The sequence below is a fragment of the Myxine glutinosa genome, chromosome 9 (genome assembly GCF_964187855.1).
Source record: "Myxine glutinosa chromosome 9, kmMyxGlut1.1, whole genome shotgun sequence".
NCBI classification, from domain to species: Eukaryota; Metazoa; Chordata; class Myxini; order Myxiniformes; family Myxinidae; genus Myxine; species Myxine glutinosa.
This window is the reverse complement of record NC_136269.1, coordinates 64,750,525-64,772,442: the sequence shown is the minus strand read 5'-3', so window position 1 is coordinate 64,772,442 and position 21,918 is coordinate 64,750,525. Positions and strand designations below refer to the sequence as shown.

Genomic DNA, 21,918 nt, shown 5'->3' with positions numbered 1-21,918 from the left:
GGAAGAGATGGAACATCAGCACAATGTCACACCCACGTCATGATGCGTCTCACAATCCAAAACATTTGCACAATAAAGAATAATCAAAACATGGCATGGTGTGGAGTACCTGTCACCTCAGGTGAGTGCATGCAGATGGTGCGAGGAGACTTCTTCATCCTAACTATTCTCTTAATGACATTAACACACTTTACACTACCCGGGGTATCTCCCTGCCAATCCATTGGCCAACTTACACTATGGGTTCTAAAAACCAATTCCCATTGACCAAACTGTGGTGCTTCTCAATTTGGGGTCTCACTCCCCAGATTCATCTCCCGGTGCCCTTGCACAATTTCTGGGCTGTGACGTGTAGCTCTCCCAGCAGGTCTACCCACCTGCACACCTCCACCACTGCAGTTGCCACCCGAGCTTACCTAGCTCCTCACCCTAACCTATCTAATTGGGGAAGGCCCCTCCTGGCTCTGTCACCCCCTGGTGCCCTCTGGCACTGGGCTACCCGGGTCCGTCCTCCGGATCCTCGGGCCCCATCCACAACAACACTACCGGCTCCCAGAGCCCACCTGCGGCCTCACCTGGCCGACATCCTCACAGTGGTGGAGTGCCCAAACCAACTACACACACTAACAGGCTACACGCCCAGCCATTTCCACAACACTAATGCACCCATCCAAACATCATTCTTCCACCCGCACCACAGATGCCAATATCCAACCACAATTTACCTGTACCCTCTACCTAACACTTACACTACCCGCCCCGGGTATCCGTGATGGGGGTCCACTCTTCCCCCATTCACACCTTCGCACCATCCACTCCACTCCACAATTTCCACCATACTCACTCCACAACCATCCATTCCAATACTCCATATATTCCACACTCCATGTCGTCCACACAACCATTTATTCCATACACCTGTTGGTGCACACCTGTGCACTCACACCTGGTGCCCCCTGCACCCTCCTCCTCTTCCTGGACCATTTGGTCAGCACAATACACAATCACCTTCACTCACTCATACACTGCTCCACAAACCTGTCCAGTTGCACACCTGTGCAATCACACCTGTTCAATCTCACCTGTTCAATCCTCAAGCACACGGCATCATCTCATCTAACTGTCGCCCTGCTAACTTAGTGCTCCCCGTCTTCCCTTTAAACTAAGCACATACCACGTCATTATCATCCACTCTAATCTACCTGCGTCCCCACTACAGGTGTCATTGTCACTAACTAACCTTAACGTTACCTCATGTCATCTTCGCTAGATCCCTACACACGATATCCTAACCCACCCGGGCTAGTTTTCACTGCCATCAACCCCATAACTCTAGTGCTCCTTTGCCCCCCTTGGTGGTGTGAGGGATGACAGAGTTGCCATCCCACCACATCGGGGAGGTCCCACTATAAATTTTGCTCGTCCAAATCCAACCAATCCAAAATTTGCCAATTACTGCCAATTCTATTCACTTTTCTAAATTTTGGATCAAAACCACTATCACTATTATCATCATCACCGTCCTCTCACTAGTGCCTCTCGGTGCGCCAATTCACTTCCAGAGCTCGGCTTCGTAAAGCCGAGCAATGAATGCGGGTTGTTTGGTGCCGGCGGCTGGATACGTCCCGCATTCGGTGCAGGGAAGGAGGCTTACCCGGGCCGAGATCCCACGCACCATCTCGGCACCGAGCCGTCCAATGGCCCGATCTCGACCTGCCGGAACGTCTCAACAAAAAGTGGTCGCCATGACGACCCTTCCGATCGGGCTGCCCGTTCCGCCTAGTGGAGCACGGATGCGGCCATTCCAAGCGAGGCCCAGCGTGGATCGCGTACGGCGGTCCTTTCGAACCCGCCGTGGTTCGGATCCCCGCTGGTCCTCGCGGCACGCGAAACTGCCCGATGCGCACCGAGGGCCCGATTCGGCTAACTGTCGTTCTAACCGCTAACCCGGTTACCGTCGGTGCCTCACCTGCATGCTTACACGCATACGCTACCCCTTTCTTGCTCATACATCCAGCCGTCTCCCTGCTCTTGGTCATTGCACCTTCTCTTACACACCCAGGTACACTCATTCCACTCACAGACTTGGTCACACACCTGACCACCTCACACCTTTGCACACACTCGTTGCTCGCACACCTCACCAACACCCCTCTTCGCGCTCCCTTCTCGGTCACCTCCTCTGTGACAATCACAGGTGTGCTCTCACTCGCACACCCAACCACGTGCCTCACTACCAACTTGAGTGTGCATTCCCACACACGCTCTACCATTCCAGGTGTGCATCCTTCCATTCCAGGTGTACATCCTCGCTCACCTGTCACAACCAACTCACGCTCCGTGTCACTCTCACTACTTTCACCACCACTCTTGACAGCGCACTCACCCTTACTCTCGACAGCGCACTCTTTCCTCATGCCCCTGTCCGTTACACACCTTTACGTAACTTCCCTAACACTCACCACAGGCATGCATTCTCCCTTACTCTTGACAGGGCACTCTTTCCCCATGCACCCGTCCGTTACACACCTTTCTCGCGCATCCTCTTGCGCACACTCTCTCGTTACTTCCTACGTAACACTCACCACACCGCGCTTCCATGTGCTCCCTCGCACACGCGCTACGACCGACTCACTCTCGACAGCACACTCACTCCTTGGCGCGCACTTTTTCCTCACACACCCCAGAGTCGGACATTCTCGCACACCTCTTTTTTCGCACACCAGACCTGTCGCACACTTCACCAACGGCCTCTCACGAACACCCGGATCCACAACAACCCCCAAGCCGACTGAAGCTCCCCTCACATCATGTACATTTCCGATTATATCGCCACTCACCTTGGCACCTCGTCTCCGCACCTCCTTAGCCACCTGCAAACTCTTTATTTGGTTAGTGAGCACACCATTATGAGTTGAGCACCGACCTTGTACATATTCCATCACCTCCTCCTGGATTTCTCTCTTAGTTTCTGTCCGTCCCTTCTTAATTTCAGTCACCTCTTCTTCCACCTCCTCTAATTTTTGCTTTACCTCTTTTATTTCCCGGTACGTCTCCTCAAGTTCGTCCTCTAAGGCTATCTTGACCGTCTCTATATGCGTCCTCACCTGCCGGTCCTTCGTCTCCATTACCTCTGTCACCTCGTCCATCCTCATTGTCAGTCCCTCACGTACCATCTGACATTGCCTCTGTGTCGCTATTAAGTCGTCCTTGATGTCTCTTTGTGTTGCTTTTAACCCTCCTAGTACCGCAGTGTTCCTTTGAACCTGCTCCACTAACTCCGTCTGTCCCTCCGTCAGCTGTTCCACCTCCTCCGTCAGGTCCTCTATGCCCCCCTGTAACCTAGCCGTATTATTCCTCACCTCTTTCTCTATACGCTTTTCGCCTCGCTTTACCTCCTCGCGCACCCCCGAGACCTCCTCACTCACACCTCATCGTATCTCCTCTTTCATCTCCTCCCTCTCTTTTGTAGATGCCGCCCTCATCTGTCCCAATTCATCCCTCTGAGCATCCAGTTTGGTTTATACCCCGATTTTTACCTCCTCTATCTGCTCTCCCATTTGTTTAATTTCTCGGGCGGATTGCTCCCCTATCTCCCGCAATTTGTCTTCCATCCTATCCTCTAACCCCCTCAACCCATTTTTCACCCCCTTTAACTCATTGTCTAATCCCTCTAATTTAGCTTCTAGCCGTTCCCCCATTTCTCCCCCCATTTCGCCCCCCATTTCGCCCCCCAATCGCTCACTATCAGCCCTCGCTTCGTCCCTCATTCGCTCACCCTGAGCATCCATTTTTGCCATCATTTGAATCATAAAGACTCGCATGTACTCTGGCATCTCGGGCTCGGCTGCCGCGACCACGTGCGCAGCGCAATTTGGTGCTGCTTCGGTCACGGGCGCGGCAAAATTTGGTGCCGCTACAACCACGTGCGCGAGGACGCCATTTTGTGCGCCTGATACCCCCTCAACCACATCCTCCATATACATTTCCCCGAGGTCCTGGGTCGATTCCACCCCGTCTATCTCTCCCACCGGCATCCCGTCGCCTTAACCAGCCATGGCGCGATTTCAAAATTCGGGTTTTCCTTTAAAACACAAATTTTCAGCAGCTCGTAATTTTGAGCGCGTTAAGCGCGCTTCGGGCCTCGTATCTCACTCCCCGACACCAATTGTTACTGTAATAGTACAATTGGTGTTCCAAAATTTGGGCCTAATAAGTTTAGTCCCAGGTCCGAATCCGACATTCCTGACACCAATTGTTACGGACGCGGTTAAAGATGTTATATTTGCCGAGCGGAGGCTCCGCGACCGAACAGTTATTCCCCGTTTCTAAAACCCGATTTACCCCAAACTTTGGCCGGATCGCGCCACTGCTATTCAATTGGGAAAACTCTAAAGCGACCGAATGCAAAGAGGAAGAAGACGTACAGAAGAGTAACTGGATTTATTATTTACAGTTACACACATATAAGCAAGAAGAAAGCAGTTACGTTTATTTATAGGGACATGAGACGCAGGTGACACAGTGAAATCTTTAGCTTATACAGACTTATTGTTACTACCCAGGACAGCACGAACAAAACAAACTCACGTACGCAAATGGATGGAAATTGCAGGCAGGAATGACAGGAGGTGGGTGGCTGGAGGAAGGCACGGAGCTGGCTGGAGTTTGATCCCGCTCGGGACGTCGGGCTGGCCCTCGACGGCCGCCGATGCTGCCGATCCTGTCGTGTGCGCGGGGTAGCAGGTTGGAGCTGCTTGGTGGAGCCACGCCAACGCTGCTGGTGGGGGGTCTGGCGTGACGGGTTCTCTCTCTCCCTCTCTCACTAACTCCAGGACTCTTTCTCTCTTGCTTAGTCCAACTCTTCCTCACCACCGACAACTCAACGCAACCCCTCCACTCTACGCAAACACTGACAGTAGTGTAATAATGTTGCTTCTGGGACACCTCCGTTTAACATGGGAAATCCCTATCTAATGTCATTTACCCCCTTGTCTTTTTCAAAAATCATAAACACCTCTATTTCTCCCACCCTCATCTTTATGAACCTTTTGTCTGTAGTACCTATCCTTAATGTTGTTCATTAGACCACTCAAACACTACAAATATTTGTTTTCTCTTATAGACCTATCATCCTTCTTCTACATATCATCTGGCAGATTAATCTTTGACCCACTCAAACATTGACCCATTCACTTCCATATTAATTCTTTCCCTCCCTCATTGCCCCTAAACACCTATATTTCTCTCACCCTGTTCTTTACGAACCTTCTAACCTTTTGACATGTTATCCTTATTCATTAGACCACTTAAACACCTGTGATCCTTCTGACCTCATGGACCTTTTAACCTTTTACTCTTAATATCATCTGGTGAATATAACCCACTCAAACAACGACCCTACAAATATTTGTTTATGCGTGGGAAATAATTTAATTCTCCTACAACTCTCCTCACCGTCTCATCCAACTCACCGGTATTTAAATTAATTCTCTTATTTGTTTTGTGAACTTTTTTACCAGTTGCCTTTTCAATTATACTTATTTGATATTTTTTACATTCATTTTGTTTTCCATTTATATACCACTCGAACCTTTTCTAATTAATAGCTCACTGTTAGGCTCATGCTCACTCGAACCACATACCTTGAGAAATGACGTTGTTTCACTTGGATAACTTCCAAGGAATTCTCTTTGTCTTGTTTCCTGTTTTTCACAAACACACGCCCTCAGTTTCCAAAAGCTGACAAGCACTTCAGTTCCCCGAAATACATTTTGTTCATTATAAAAAGAGAGGTCTCCGAATGGGACATTTAAACATTGTGAACGAAGATGAGCTTGTCTTATTCCAGTCTTTCCTCTGATGAAGAATACTCGCCAGGACATTGGTAAGTTCATTTGGTATTAAACACTGTTAATGAGAGCTTTGTATGTGATTAATTATACAACTAATAATTTATTTTTCCTATTCATTGCAGCAATTCAAATATTGTAAATATCCTGGCAGAATTTCAAGTTGTTTCTCAAGAGTTCCACAACGAACTGAATACGGGTTTGAATAACCTACCTCCGAGATGGTGGGCTCAGAATGAATTCAATGTTTCACCGTTCTTAGAAAATTCACGTGAAAGGTATGATAGAAAATAAAAAACGAGAGGTGTGTGCATGTGTGTGTGCATGTGTGTGTGTGTATGTGTATGTGTGTGCATGTGTGTCTGTGATTAAAATAGAGAGATCGAATTGTGAGGAACAGAAATGAAAAAATGAGATTGTGTGTGTGTGTGTGTGTGTGTGTATGTGTATGTGTGTGCATGTGTGTCTGTGATTAAAATAGAGAGATCGAATTGTGAGGAACAGAAATGAAAAAATGAGATTGTGTGTGTGTGTGTGTGTGTGTGTATGTGTATGTGTGTGCATGTGTGTCTGTGATTAAAATAGAGAGATCGAATTGTGAGGAACAGAAATGAAAAAATGAGATTGTGTGTGTGTGTGTGTGTGTGTATGTGTGTGTGTGTGTATGTGTGTGTGTATGTGTGTGTGTATGTATCTGTGAATGTGTGTGTGTGTGTGTGTGCGTGTGTGTGATGTTTTGTCAGGCTTACTTCAGCATATAATAGTAATTTCTCCTTATTTTGTTTGCAGTATTAACCTCGAAGACCAAAATTTTGAGTGGGATGATTTTGATTCCCCAAGGAGTGGTTATTTCCTACCAACCTGTGAACCTCTACATTTTCAACTCAACGATCTTGACGCTAAGCTGGATTTTTTCGAGGTAAGCATGTGTGTACGTGTGTGTGGTTCACCGTTTATAATAGGTACACCATATCCCTGCGCATCGTAAGAGGTGATTCAGGGTTGGTGTCAGGAAGGGCATCCGACCCTATATTAATAATAATAATAATAATACATTTATTTTGTATAGCGCTTTTCAAGACGCTTTGACATGGAACATAAATATGAAATAAATATCTCTCCCCTCTTGTCTTTAATAGAAAGAGATTCAAAACCTGAAGACATCTGCTGAACCAACCTTTGACTTGTGCTGGGAAGAAATTGATGACTTATGCTGGGGAGAAGTTGAATGTATACCTCAAGAAAAATGTTTTAATAATATAAAGATTTTAATGTTTTCAATATTTATATATATTTGTTTTGTTTACAATTATTTAATTATTAATTACAAAAAGAGAATAAAGGAGGGAACGGGGAGGTGCACCCCTGCCAAAGACCCTTCACCCCCCTCATCCCACCCCTCCCCTCCCCTTGTGTGTGTGGGGAAGGTGGGGGTGGGATGAGGGGGGTGAAGGGTCAAGGGTGGGGGTGCACGGAGGGTGGGGGATGATGGGTGTGGTCTGTGTGGGCGGGGTCTGTGTGGGCGGGGTCTGTGTGGGCGGGGTCTGTGTGGGCGTGGTCTGTGTGGGTGTGGCTTATGATTTTAATTTATTTAAATTTTTTTTTATTACCACTAATTAAATTAGCTAATCTGGGTGGGGTGAATAGAAATGTTGTTTAATGAATTATTAGCTTTGTTTTTTGTAATTCTTGCGAGTAAAATGAACCCAAGATTTCTTCTCGATTTATATCATTTAATTTGTAGGTCCAAGGGACTGTATCCATTACATCAACGATTATAAATAATTCATTAGTCCATTTTTGTGTATAACCTTTCTCAAAATGGCTTTTCCATTTGTATATCCTTACAATATCACCAACTTTGAACTTGGGCTTTCTCAAATTAATCTCCTTTTCATATTCTAATTTTGTAAATGTTTCTGATGGTTTTGATTTTGTTGATGAATGAACTGTATTGTTGTAATCATCTACAATATCCTGAATTAAATACACCCATTTTTGAGAACCGAGTTGTGTGAATTTTTTATATAATTTCTCTTTCAAAGTACGATTAAAACGCTCAATAACAACTGCCTTTCCTTCATTAAAGGTGCTGTATAATTTAATACCCTTCCCCTTAAGAAATTTCATGAATATTTTGTTATAGAACTCTGTTCCCTCATCAGTCCATAACTTCTTTGGTTTCCTTTTATCCCGATCAAATATTAGCTTAAAGGCTAACATTAAAGTATCACCCCTTTTATTTTTTAAAGGGACAACCCAGGCAAATCTACTCCTCAAATCAATAACGGTTAAAGCATACCTGTATCCCCTGTCATTATTCAATTCAATTAAATCAGCGGACCATATGTGGTCGGTGTATTTAGAATAAACCTTCCTTCTTTTAAACTTTGTGATTATAGGTTTGTGTAATTCTTCAGCCAAAAGCTCCTCAGTCTTGATGACATCATTAGAGCCTAATAGTTTTTTGAGGAATAACCAAGACCAAGTTTCAATTTAGCATTTATCAAATTTCTCACAATAAACCTATCAACTTTCTCTCTCAACGTTGGATTTTGTATCAAAGACAAATTATACAACATTTCGCTGTCGGCTTTATGTTTTTCAGTCAACGTAGTGGTTTTCCCATAAGCAATATCATGCTTCATACACACTTCGTCAACCCTATTTGTAGGTTTAGACCAAGGTTTAGGATTGTCAGCCTCATCTAATCTTTTATCCAAGTTTGTTCCTGGACCACAGAAAGAATACCCTGGAAGGTGTAATTCCCCTGGAATTCCAGTTGTTGTAAATTTACTTCCTGACAGAAACTTTTGTATGTCTCCTCCTCTTTTAGGAGAGATGAATTGGCACTTTTTAGAGCCACATACTTGACATATTCCTTTTTGATAAACTCTATTATTTTTAGCTTTAACATAAGAGATATTTTTAGATTTAGTTTTCTTTTTACATTTGAGACAATAACTCATATTTATTTATCAGAAAAATTCCGACAGAGTATCAAAACCTTTTTGGTTTTCAACATATACATTTCAATCTTTATTTTTAAAACATAAAGAATCCTAAGGAATGCCTTCACTCTCTCCTCCATTTATTTACAAATAAAACTAACTAAAGTCAATAACACCAACATCATCAACCACATAATCTTTTCCTTCTTCTTCTTCTTCACCACTTTCTCGTTTAAAATCTCCCTGAAATTGAAGACATTGACGTTGTTAATCTTGAAAATAATATTTCCATTAGACTTTTCATTTCTTTATTTTCCTCCTCAGTGCGTTGAGTTTGATTTATTTGGTGTAATACCTTCAATCTTTTATTAATCTCACTGATTTCCATCTTTTTATATTTTTCCTCCCTCTCTCTTTGCTCCCTCTCCTCCTTCTCTCTTTTCTCCCTTTCCTCCCTCTCCTCCTTCTCTCTTTTCTCCCTTTCCTCCCGCTCCTTTTTTTCCCTTTCCTCCTTCTCCTTTTTCTCCCTCTCTTCCTTCTCTCTTTTCTCCCTTTCCTCCCTCTCCTTTTTCTCCCTCTCCTCCTCCTTTTTCTCCTTCTCCTTTTTCTCCCTCTCCTCCTCCTTTTTCTCCCTCTCCTCCTTCTCCTCCCTCTCCCTTTCCTCCTTCTCCTTTTTCTCTCTTTCCTCCTTCTCTTCTTCAACTCCTTCCTCATCCCTTGCTACCCTTGAGTTTGAACCCCAAAGAATATTATACATATACTCATCTGGATTTTGAGATATTCTTGTATCTATAATTATTTTTCTCATAATAGGATACCAATAAGATTTGTTGACGATTTCTAAAAGAGTTTTATATTTCATAACTTTGAGAAGTTCATTTTTATTTAATATTTTAAACAAGTCTCTATTTGTGGGTTTAACAATATCAGTATAAGGCCAGTTTTTAATGACAAAATTCCCATGTATATGCTCCAAATCATAAGGTATGTAATACCGAGCACCCTTTTCTTGTAGGTATCCTTGAATACAAAAATTATAATTCTCTTGTAGTCTTCTTCCTGCCATTTATGTATCAGAAATATATGTGAGATTAATATTATGACAGGTAATACCACCCCATCTTCCCACTACCAAATCGGTTTGTATTCCTCGGCTTTCTATCCTTATCTCATTACCTTCCTTCTTTGTCATGCGAACCATCGCTATACTATCATATATTTTTCTTTTCTTAAAATCACGTATTTGTTGTTTACTAATTGTACTTCCACATAAATCCTTATCCTCACCAAGTGGATAATATTCTTCTTTACGAGACTGATTTAAATCATGTAGGTCTTCTATGTTTATTGAAAAAGACCAATTATACCCTAAATCAGGCATATCATACCCCCATTTATTAATTCGCATATTAACTAAATGTCCTTCTTTATAAAATTCAATTGTAAGCAGGTAGTTAAATTCAATGAGGAAAGGTGTATGGTCAGTATAACCAGGTGTTGTGGTTGTAAATTTTACTTCTTTCACAAAACGTGCTGTTTTCTTTAAAAATATATATTGTGATAAATCACTTAATCTAATTAAGTCATTCGCATCTGTAGGGTTTGGATAATTGATTAATTTATAAGTATTCTTCATATTAATATTTTTACTTACACTATATTTTTGTCGTTCAGCCTGTGCCTTTGTATAATAATTTGATAAATCAATATCCTGAGAGGATTTTCCAAAGATAGAACCATCTTTTCCAACATAAGTCATTTATATTAGATTAAAAATGATATCATAAAAATTTTCATTATTGTTGAGTTGAAATAATACATATAAACATAATTGACCACAACATTTAGAATTAATTTCTTGAACTTGAAATGTTTGATAAACACCATTCTGTAAGAATTGTATTACTTCAACAGGTGGTGGCATACCATAACTATCAAAATAATATTTATCCTGACTATTATGAATACAAACCCAATGAGAACCATTCTGTGTGTCTAAATTCATAATAATATTCTTTGTATTCTTATTTATATGTATTAATTCATCTCTCATACAAATAACCACATTATCAATTTTTAGTGTTTTACAATACTTAGCTAGTTCTATATTTGACGTTGTATTCTTTCCAAATTGTTTAAACCATTTATCCATTTATTTATGAGAAAGATACAATCCATTACCCCGTTTAGTTAGTTTAACACCCGCTTGAGCGATAGAGGAAAGCATATCTCCAACCAACAATCTAGCTTTATCAGGTAGACTTTCAAGTTTTTGAGCAAAATCTACAATTACACCACTTCCACTAATTTGTTTCTCCAACTCCTTGTTATGTCTTTCCAATTCTTTTTGAGCTTTTAGTTGTGCCTTCCTTTCGTTAGCAGTTTTTACCGCTGCTGAAATACCACCAGTCAATGCTCCCGCCGCACTTAAACCAGCAAATAAAGGAATTAGAAACGGGAGAAATCCTCCTCTTGACTCGTCTATTGAATATTTCTTTAACATAGGTTTCGTCATTTTAATTTTAAGTGATCCAACATCATTTAGTGTTTTTACTTGTGTGTGTGTGAGTAAAACATCAATTCTTACAGCTCCTTTTCTTTGAATTGTATTAACATTAATAATACAAGGCTTTTGATTTTGAATACAAGATGTTAATTTATTAAGATTGATTTGATTAACATATACCCCAACCATTTATTTATGAGAAAAAACCTATGTGATATTAATCATAACACCATTATCTGTATTAATCTGTAATTCTGTTTCCTCCAAAAGCAAACAATATGCATTAACCTCTTCACTCTCCCCTCTTTCAATGTATAGAGAAGTATCCACTCGATTAGACTTTATAGTTTCCTTTTGAGAACTCAGGTCAATTGCGTAGATTGTATAAAGTTTTTGAAACGCAACCATATCCAAAATAGGATCATTATTACCATTACTTTCACACACCTTTTGGTAGGACTTGTAGGCTTCCGCATAATCATTTTTTTCCCAATCAATTTCCAATCTATCTCGTGGATAAAATGTGCCATCAAGAGAAACCCGAAGTTGTTTCACCTTAGCATTATCACTCAGCGCATTATTCTTATTAGTACCGTCCTCTCCATCTGGTTTTTTAAAAATGAGCCAGAGGTATCGTGGCTTTCCTTGAAGAACACCCAAATTCCAAGTGTAGGTAGTGTGTTCCAGTTTAACGTGTTGACATCTTCTTTTAAGGTATGATACATTTAGCGGTTTCTTTGAGTTAAGTCTTCTATTTAACATCTCTTCCGTTTTAAGATTAGGAGTATATTCACTGATATACCAACACAAATCATTAATAACAAATTTATTGTTGTCTCCAAAAGCATTTTCATCCCCAAAAAGCAACCTATTTACATTATCATTCCTTTGTAGTTGAAATCTAATTTTAAGACCATACAAAACTTTATCATAATCGCAAAATCCAAATATACCTTTAAGAGGTACTGCTACGGTAAAACTATTCACTGCTTTTGTTTCATCATTATACATTGACTTCCTTTGACTATAACCAGGGTCTGCGTTTGTACCCGTTGACATATCAGGAATAAAACCTTCAACAGCTCCCTTACCCATTCTATCACTAAACGAATATAGTGTAAATTTCATCATTTCAGATGTAGCAGAGACATAATCAACCGCTTCAACCTCTTGTGTTCCAATATACAGGCGGACACTGTCAAACATTTTCCAGAAGAAATCATTTACGAGTGTAGCATTAGTATTATTCGCAGCCTTAGTGAATTTAAATTTACACAGCAAGAAACTATCAGCTATATTCAAGTAAGTTTGTTGATTATTTATTTCAAAACTTTTTGTTCCGTTTGAATTCCAGTCTGTTCCTGTAATAGCATTTACCTTAAAATAGTCTTCCTTTTTAGTGGAGTTTGAAATGATAATCGTATCATCCAAATCATAGATACTATCAATCGCTTCCATACTTGTATTTATATAGCATTAAAATTGTTGAAACCCTGACCCAAGTATTTTAATGATTTTTTGTCGTTCTTGTGAAGATAGTTGAGTTTTACCTTTTTTTATTTCTTTGATTGCTTGTAATTTATGAGACTCCTTTTGAGCATCTTTTATACTCTTTATAGCACCCGCAACGGAGCCCACGGCAGAAGCAGTTGAACCAATTAGGTCTTTATGTTTAAGGACGGTTGAACCAATACCCATTAGAGTATCAATTATCCCATCTCCTTTATTTCGAAATTGATGACCTACACCTCGTTGTCTCTTAGGTTTATAGTATCCTCTACCCACATACCTTGTATAGTCTGGTGAAAGGAACATGCCCTCCCCTGTAATTATTTTATATTTTCCCAACTCGTGTTTTCTCACAATAACCATTATTTATTTATTGAAAAACTTCACGTAGGTGAATTCTGATGGATATAATTTCATCATTAAAGGATATCATACGATTATCTTGGTCGGTTATCCTAAAATTTACTCTGTATATGGTTTTTCCTGACACAGGTAAATAGACAAGATTTTTTGGTTCCATATTAAATTTATAACCAATCGGGGTTGAGTATGCACTGAATGAAAATATTGTATTTGTTCTTATTCCATCGTTATAAGCACCATCAATCAAATCACAATGAATTAATACTGAATTTATACCGGAGGATATTTGGATAACATTATCACTGTAAAACGTCCCGTTATTTTCAATCTTTTTTGAAGAGAAACCCAATAGCTCTCTAAACGAATTTTCAATCGTGAAATCAACTTTATAATTATTTTTAAGTTTAATAGTTGATTTCACGATTGAAAATTCGTTTAGAGAGCTATTGGGTTTCTCTTCAAAAAAGATTGAAAATAACGGGACGTTTTACAGTGATAATGTTATCCAAATATCCTCCGGTATAAATTCAGTATTAATTCATTGTGATTTGATTGATGGTGCTTATAACGATGGAATAAGAACAAATACAATATTTTCATTCAGTGCATACTCAACCCCGATTGGTTATAAATTTAATATGGAACCAAAAAATCTTGTCTATTTACCTGTGTCAGGAAAAACCATATACAGAGTAAATTTTAGGATAACCGACCAAGATAATCGTATGATATCCTTTAATGATGAAATTATATCCATCAGAATTCACCTACGTGAAGTTTTTCAATAAATAAATAATGGTTATTGTGAGAAAACACGAGTTGGGAAAATATAAAATAATTACAGGGGAGGGCATGTTCCTTTCACCAGACTATACAAGGTATGTGGGTAGAGGATACTATAAACCTAAGAGACAACGAGGTGTAGGTCATCAATTTCGAAATAAAGGAGATGGGATAATTGATACTCTAATGGGTATTGGTTCAACCGTCCTTAAACATAAAGACCTAATTGGTTCAACTGCTTCTGCCGTGGGCTCCGTTGCGGGTGCTATAAAGAGTATAAAAGATGCTCAAAAGGAGTCTCATAAATTACAAGCAATCAAAGAAATAAAAAAAGGTAAAACTCAACTATCTTCACAAGAACGACAAAAAATCATTAAAATACTTGGGTCAGGGTTTCAACAATTTTAATGCTATATAAATACAAGTATGGAAGCGATTGATAGTATCTATGATTTGGATGATACGATTATCATTTCAAACTCCACTAAAAAGGAAGACTATTTTAAGGTAAATGCTATTACAGGAACAGACTGGAATTCAAACGGAACAAAAAGTTTTGAAATAAATAATCAACAAACTTACTTGAATATAGCTGATAGTTTCTTGCTGTGTAAATTTAAATTCACTAAGGCTGCGAATAATACTAATGCTACACTCGTAAATGATTTCTTCTGGAAAATGTTTGACAGTGTCCGCCTGTATATTGGAACACAAGAGGTTGAAGCGGTTGATTATGTCTCTGCTACATCTGAAATGATGAAATTTACACTATATTCGTTTAGTGATAGAATGGGTAAGGGAGCTGTTGAAGGTTTTATTCCTGATATGTCAACGGGTACAAACGCAGACCCTGGTTATAGTCAAAGGAAGTCAATGTATAATGATGAAACAAAAGCAGTGAATAGTTTTACCGTAGCAGTACCTCTTAAAGGTATATTTGGATTTTGCGATTATGATAAAGTTTTGTATGGTCTTAAAATTAGATTTCAACTACAAAGGAATGATAATGTAAATAGGTTGCTTTTTGGGGATGAAAATGCTTTTGGAGACAACAATAAATTTGTTATTAATGATTTGTGTTGGTATATCAGTGAATATACTCCTAATCTTAAAACGGAAGAGATGTTAAATAGAAGACTTAACTCAAAGAAACCGCTAAATGTATCATACCTTAAAAGAAGATGTCAACACGTTAAACTGGAACACACTACCTACACTTGGAATTTGGGTGTTCTTCAAGGAAAGCCACGATACCTCTGGCTCATTTTTAAAAAACCAGATGGAGAGGACGGTACTAATAAGAATAATGCGCTGAGTGATAATGCTAAGGTGAAACAACTTCGGGTTTCTCTTGATGGCACATTTTATCCACGAGATAGATTGGAAATTGATTGGGAAAAAAATGATTATGCGGAAGCCTACAAGTCCTACCAAAAGGTGTGTGAAAGTAATGGTAATAATGATCCTATTTTGGATATGGTTGCGTTTCAAAAACTTTATACAATCTACGCAATTGACCTGAGTTCTCAAAAGGAAACTATAAAGTCTAATCGAGTGGATACTTCTCTATACATTGAAAGAGGGGAGAGTGAAGAGGTTAATGCATATTGTTTGCTTTTGGAGGAAACAGAATTACAGATTAATACAGATAATGGTGTTATGATTAATATCACATAGGTTTTTTCTCATAAATAAATGGTTGGGGTATATGTTAATCAAATCAATCTTAATAAATTAACATCTTGTATTCAAAATCAAAAGCCTTGTATTATTAATGTTAATACAATTCAAAGAAAAGGAGCTGTAAGAATTGATGTTTTACTCACACACACACAAGTAAAAACACTAAATGATGTTGGATCACTTAAAATTAAAATGACGAAACCTATGTTAAAGAAATATTCAATAGACGAGTCAAGAGGAGGATTTCTCCCGTTTCTAATTCCTTTATTTGCTGGTTTAAGTGCGGCGGGAGCATTGACTGGTGGTATTTCAGCAGCGGTAAAAACTGCTAACGAAAGGAAGGCACAACTAAAAGCTCAAAAAGAATTGGAAAGACATAACAAGGAGTTGGAGAAACAAATTAGTGGAAGTGGTGTAATTGTAGATTTTGCTCAAAAACTTGAAAGTCTACCTGATAAAGCTAGATTGTTGGTTGGAGATATGCTTTCCTCTATCGCTCAAGCGGGTGTTAAACTAACTAAACGGGGTAATGGATTGTATCTTTCTCATAAATAAATGGATAAATGGTTTAAACAATTTGGAAAGAATACAACGTCAAATATAGAACTAGCTAAGTATTGTAAAACACTAAAAATTGATAATGTGGTTATTTGTATGAGAGATGAATTAATACATATAAATAAGAATACAAAGAATATTATTATGAATTTAGACACACAGAATGGTTCTCATTGGGTTTGTATTCATAATAGTCAGGATAAATATTATTTTGATAGTTATGGTATGCCACCACCTGTTGAAGTAATACAATTCTTACAGAATGGTGTTTATCAAACATTTCAAGTTCAAGAAATTAATTCTAAATGTTGTGGTCAATTATGTTTATATGTATTATTTCAACTCAACAATAATGAAAATTTTTATGATATCATTTTTAATCTAATATAAATGACTTATGTTGGAAAAGATGGTTCTATCTTTGGAAAATCCTCTCAGGATATTGATTTATCAAATTATTATACAAAGGCACAGGCTGAACGACAAAAATATAGTGTAAGTAAAAATATTAATATGAAGAATACTTATAAATTAATCAATTATCCAAACCCTACAGATGCGAATGACTTAATTAGATTAAGTGATTTATCACAATATATATTTTTAAAGAAAACAGCACGTTTTGTGAAAGAAGTAAAATTTACAACCACAACACCTGGTTATACTGACCATACACCTTTCCTCATTGAATTTAACTACCTGCTTACAATTGAATTTTATAAAGAAGGACATTTAGTTAATATGCGAATTAATAAATGGGGGTATGATATGCCTGATTTAGGGTATAATTGGTCTTTTTCAATAAACATAGAAGACCTACATGATTTAAATCAGTCTCGTAAAGAAGAATATTATCCACTTGGTGAGGATAAGGATTTATGTGGAAGTACAATTAGTAAACAACAAATACGTGATTTTAAGAAAAGAAAAATATATGATAGTATAGCGATGGTTCGCATGACAAAGAAGGAAGGTAATGAGATAAGGATAGAAAGCCGAGGAATACAAACCGATTTGGTAGTGGGAAGATGGGGTGGTATTACCTGTCATAATATTAATCTCACATATATTTCTGATACATAAATGGCAGGAAGAAGACTACAAGAGAATTATAATTTTTGTATTCAAGGATACCTACAAGAAAAGGGTGCTCGGTATTACATACCTTATGATTTGGAGCATATACATGGGAATTTTGTCATTAAAAACTGGCCTTATACTGATATTGTTAAACCCACAAATAGAGACTTGTTTAAAATATTAAATAAAAATGAACTTCTCAAAGTTATGAAATATAAAACTCTTTTAGAAATCGTCAACAAATCTTATTGGTATCCTATTATGAGAAAAATAATTATAGATACAAGAATATCTCAAAATCCAGATGAGTATATGTATAATATTCTTTGGGGTTCAAACTCAAGGGTAGCAAGGGATGAGGAAGGAGTTGAAGAAGAGAAGGAGGAAAGAGAGAAAAAGGAGAAGGAGGAAAGGGAGAGGGAGGAGAAGGAGGAGAGGGAGAAAAAGGAGGAGGAGAGGGAGAAAAAGGAGAAGGAGAAAAAGGAGGAGGAGAGGGAGAAAAAGGAGAGGGAGGAAAGGGAGAAAAGAGAGAAGGAAGAGAGGGAGAAAAAGGAGAAGGAGGAAAGGGAAAAAAAGGAGAGGGAGGAAAGGGAGAAAAGAGAGAAGGAGGAGAGGGAGGAAAGGGAGAAAAGAGAGAAGGAGGAGAGGGAGCAAAGAGAGAGGGAGGAAAAATATAAAAAGATGGAAATCAGTGAGATTAATAAAAGATTGAAGGTATTACACCAAATAAATCAAACTCAACGCACTGAGGAGGAAAATAAAGAAATGAAAAGTCTAATGGAAATATTATTTTCAAGATTAACAACGTCAATGTCTTCAATTTCAGGGAGATTTTAAACGAGAAAGTGGTGAAGAAGAAGAAGAAGGAAAAGATTATGTGGTTGATGATGTTGGTGTTATTGACTTTAGTTAGTTTTATTTGTAAATAAATGGAGGAGAGAGTGAAGGCATTCCTTAGGATTCTTTATGTTTTAAAAATAAAGATTGAAATGTATATGTTGAAAACCAAAAAGGTTTTGATACTCTGTCGGAATTTTTCTGATAAATAAATATGAGTTATTGTCTCAAATGTAAAAAGAAAACTAAATCTAAAAATATCTCTTATGTTAAAGCTAAAAATAATAGAGTTTATCAAAAAGGAATATGTCAAGTATGTGGCTCTAAAAAGTGCCAATTCATCTCTCCTAAAAGAGGAGGAGACATACAAAAGTTTCTGTCAGGAAGTAAATTTACAACAACTGGAATTCCAGGGGAATTACACCTTCCAGGGTATTCTTTCTGTGGTCCAGGAACAAACTTGGATAAAAGATTAGATGAGGCTGACAATCCTAAACCTTGGTCTAAACCTACAAATAGGGTTGACGAAGTGTGTATGAAGCATGATATTGCTTATGGGAAAACCACTACGTTGACTGAAAAACATAAAGCCGACAGCGAAATGTTGTATAATTTGTCTTTGATACAAAATCCAACGTTGAGAGAGAAAGTTGATAGGTTTATTGTGAGAAATTTGATAAATGCTAAATTGAAACTTGGTCTTGGTTATTCCTCAAAAAACTATTAGGCTCTAATGATGTCATCAAGACTGAGGAGCTTTTGGCTGAAGAATTACACAAACCTATAATCACAAAGTTTAAAAGAAGGAAGGTTTATTCTAAATACACCGACCACATATGGTCCGCTGATTTAATTGAATTGAATAATGACAGGGGATACAGGTATGCTTTAACCGTTATTGATTTGAGGAGTAGATTTGCCTGGGTTGTCCCTTTAAAAAATAAAAGGGGTGATACTTTAATGTTAGCCTTTAAGCTAATATTTGATCGGGATAAAAGGAAACCAAAGAAGTTATGGACTGATGAGGGAACAGAGTTCTATAACAAAATATTCATGAAATTTCTTAAGGGGAAGGGTATTAAATTATACAGCACCTTTAATGAAGGAAAGGCAGTTGTTATTGAGCGTTTTAATCGTACTTTGAAAGAGAAATTATATAAAAAATTCACACAACTCGGTTCTCAAAAATGGGTGTATTTAATTCAGGATATTGTAGATGATTACAACAATACAGTTCATTCATCAACAAAATCAAAACCATCAGAAACATTTACAAAATTAGAATATGAAAAGGAGATTAATTTGAGAAAGCCCAAGTTCAAAGTTGGTGATATTGTAAGGATATACAAATGGAAAAGCCATTTTGAGAAAGGTTATACACAAAAATGGACTAATGAATTATTTATAATCGTTGATGTAATGGATACAGTCCCTTGGACCTACAAATTAAATGATATAAATCGAGAAGAAATCTTGGGTTCATTTTACTCGCAAGAATTACAAAAAACAAAGCTAATAATTCATTAAACAACATTTCTATTCACCCCACCCAGATTAGCTAATTTAATTAGTGGTAATAAAAAAAAATTTAAATAAATTAAAATCATAAGCCACACCCACACAGACCACGCCCACACAGACCCCGCCCACACAGACCCCGCCCACACAGACCCCGCCCACACAGACCACACCCATCATCCCCCACCCTCCGTGCACCCCCACCCTTGACCCTTCACCCCCCTCATCCCACCCCCACCTTCCCCACACACACAAGGGGAGGGGAGGGGTGGGATGAGGGGGGTGAAGGGTCTTTGGCAGGGGTGCACCTCCCCGTTCCCTCCTTTATTCTCTTTTTGTAATTAATAATTAAATAATTGTAAACAAAACAAATATATATAAATATTGAAAACATTAAAATCTTTATATTATTAAAACATTTTTCTTGAGGTATACATTCAACTTCTCCCCAGCATAAGTCATCAATTTCTTCCCAGCACAAGTCAAAGGTTGGTTCAGCAGATGTCTTCAGGTTTTGAATCTCTTTCTATTAAAGACAAGAGGGGAGAGATATTTATTTCATATTTATGTTCCATGTCAAAGCGTCTTGAAAAGCGCTATACAAAATAAATGTATTATTATTATTATTATTAATATAGGGTCGGATGCCCTTCCTGACACCAACCCTGAATCACCTCTTACGATGCGCAGGGATATGGTGTACCTATTATAAACGGTGAACCACACACACGTACACACATGCTTACCTCGAAAAAATCCAGCTTAGCGTCAAGATCGTTGAGTTGAAAATGTAGAGGTTCACAGGTTGGTAGGAAATAACCACTCCTTGGGGAATCAAAATCATCCCACTCAAAATTTTGGTCTTCGAGGTTAATACTGCAAACAAAATAAGGAGAAATTACTATTATATGCTGAAGTAAGCCTGACAAAACATCACACACACGCACACACACACACACACACACATTCACAGATACATACACACACACATACACACACACATACACACACACACACATACACACACACACACACACACACAATCTCATTTTTTCATTTCTGTTCCTCACAATTCGATCTCTCTATTTTAATCACAGACACACATGCACACACATACACATACACACACACACACACACACACACAATCTCATTTTTTCATTTCTGTTCCTCACAATTCGATCTCTCTATTTTAATCACAGACACACATGCACACACATACACATACACACACACACACACACACACACAATCTCATTTTTTCATTTCTGTTCCTCACAATTCGATCTCTCTATTTTAATCACAGACACACATGCACACACATACACATACACACACACACATGCACACACACATGCACACACCTCTCGTTTTTTATTTTCTATCATACCTTTCACGTGAATTTTCTAAGAACGGTGAAACATTGAATTCATTCTGAGCCCACCATCTCGGAGGTAGGTTATTCAAACCCGTATTCAGTTCGTTGTGGAACTCTTGAGAAACAACTTGAAATTCTGCCAGGATATTTACAATATTTGAATTGCTGCAATGAATAGGAAAAATAAATTATTAGTTGTATAATTAATCACATACAAAGCTCTCATTAACAGTGTTTAATACCAAATGAACTTACCAATGTCCTGGCGAGTATTCTTCATCAGAGGAAAGACTGGAATAAGACAAGCTCATCTTCGTTCACAATGTTTAAATGTCCCATTCGGAGACCTCTCTTTTTATAATGAACAAAATGTATTTCGGGGAACTGAAGTGCTTGTCAGCTTTTGGAAACTGAGGGCGTGTGTTTGTGAAAAACAGGAAACAAGACAAAGAGAATTCCTTGGAAGTTATCCAAGTGAAACAACGTCATTTCTCAAGGTATGTGGTTCGAGTGAGCATGAGCCTAACAGTGAGCTATTAATTAGAAAAGGTTCGAGTGGTATATAAATGGAAAACAAAATGAATGTAAAAAATATCAAATAAGTATAATTGAAAAGGCAACTGGTAAAAAAGTTCACAAAACAAATAAGAGAATTAATTTAAATACCGGTGAGTTGGATGAGACGGTGAGGAGAGTTGTAGGAGAATTAAATTATTTCCCACGCATAAACAAATATTTGTAGGGTCGTTGTTTGAGTGGGTTATATTCACCAGATGATATTAAGAGTAAAAGGTTAAAAGGTCCATGAGGTCAGAAGGATCACAGGTGTTTAAGTGGTCTAATGAATAAGGATAACATGTCAAAAGGTTAGAAGGTTCGTAAAGAACAGGGTGAGAGAAAT

General features: G+C 38.4%; 2 protein-coding genes across 2 annotated transcripts; one reads left to right on the top strand and one right to left on the bottom strand.

Annotated features, from left to right (window-relative positions):
* The first annotated feature begins 5,004 nt into the window (after positions 1–5,004).
* LOC144893719 (uncharacterized) lies at positions 5,005–7,294 on the top strand. Its single transcript, XM_078785096.1, has 4 exons — positions 5,005–5,887; positions 5,978–6,130; positions 6,642–6,771; positions 6,992–7,294. Exons 1-4 carry the CDS (start codon positions 5,832–5,834, stop codon positions 7,292–7,294), a joined length of 642 nt encoding a protein of 213 aa, XP_078641222.1. The 5' UTR covers positions 5,005–5,831.
* Positions 7,295–19,863: 12,569 nt separating this feature from the next.
* On the bottom strand, positions 19,864–21,908 carry LOC144893718 (uncharacterized). The gene is made up of 4 exons (XM_078785095.1): positions 21,273–21,908; positions 21,030–21,182; positions 20,387–20,516; positions 19,864–20,166 (listed from the first exon to the last, which is right to left on the bottom strand). Exons 1-4 carry the CDS (start codon positions 21,326–21,328, stop codon positions 19,864–19,866), a joined length of 642 nt encoding a protein of 213 aa, XP_078641221.1. The 5' UTR covers positions 21,329–21,908.
* Positions 21,909–21,918: the final 10 nt, after the last annotated feature.

What these genes read in the sequence shown, in the direction of transcription:
- LOC144893719 (XM_078785096.1), top strand. Translation starts at nt 5,832, where the DNA reads ATGAGCTTGTCTTATTCCAGTCTTTCCTCTGATGAAGAATACTCGCCA. An exon ending in GAATACTCGCCAGGACATTG is followed by an intron (nt 5,888 to 5,977) that starts GTAAGTTCATTT and finishes TATTCATTGCAG; the next exon opens with CAATTCAAATATTGTAAATA. An exon ending in TTAGAAAATTCACGTGAAAG is followed by an intron (nt 6,131 to 6,641) that starts GTATGATAGAAA and finishes TTTTGTTTGCAG; the next exon opens with TATTAACCTCGAAGACCAAA.
- LOC144893718 (XM_078785095.1), bottom strand. Translation starts at nt 21,328, where the DNA reads ATGAGCTTGTCTTATTCCAGTCTTTCCTCTGATGAAGAATACTCGCCA. An exon ending in GAATACTCGCCAGGACATTG is followed by an intron (nt 21,183 to 21,272) that starts GTAAGTTCATTT and finishes TATTCATTGCAG; the next exon opens with CAATTCAAATATTGTAAATA. An exon ending in TTAGAAAATTCACGTGAAAG is followed by an intron (nt 20,517 to 21,029) that starts GTATGATAGAAA and finishes TTTTGTTTGCAG; the next exon opens with TATTAACCTCGAAGACCAAA.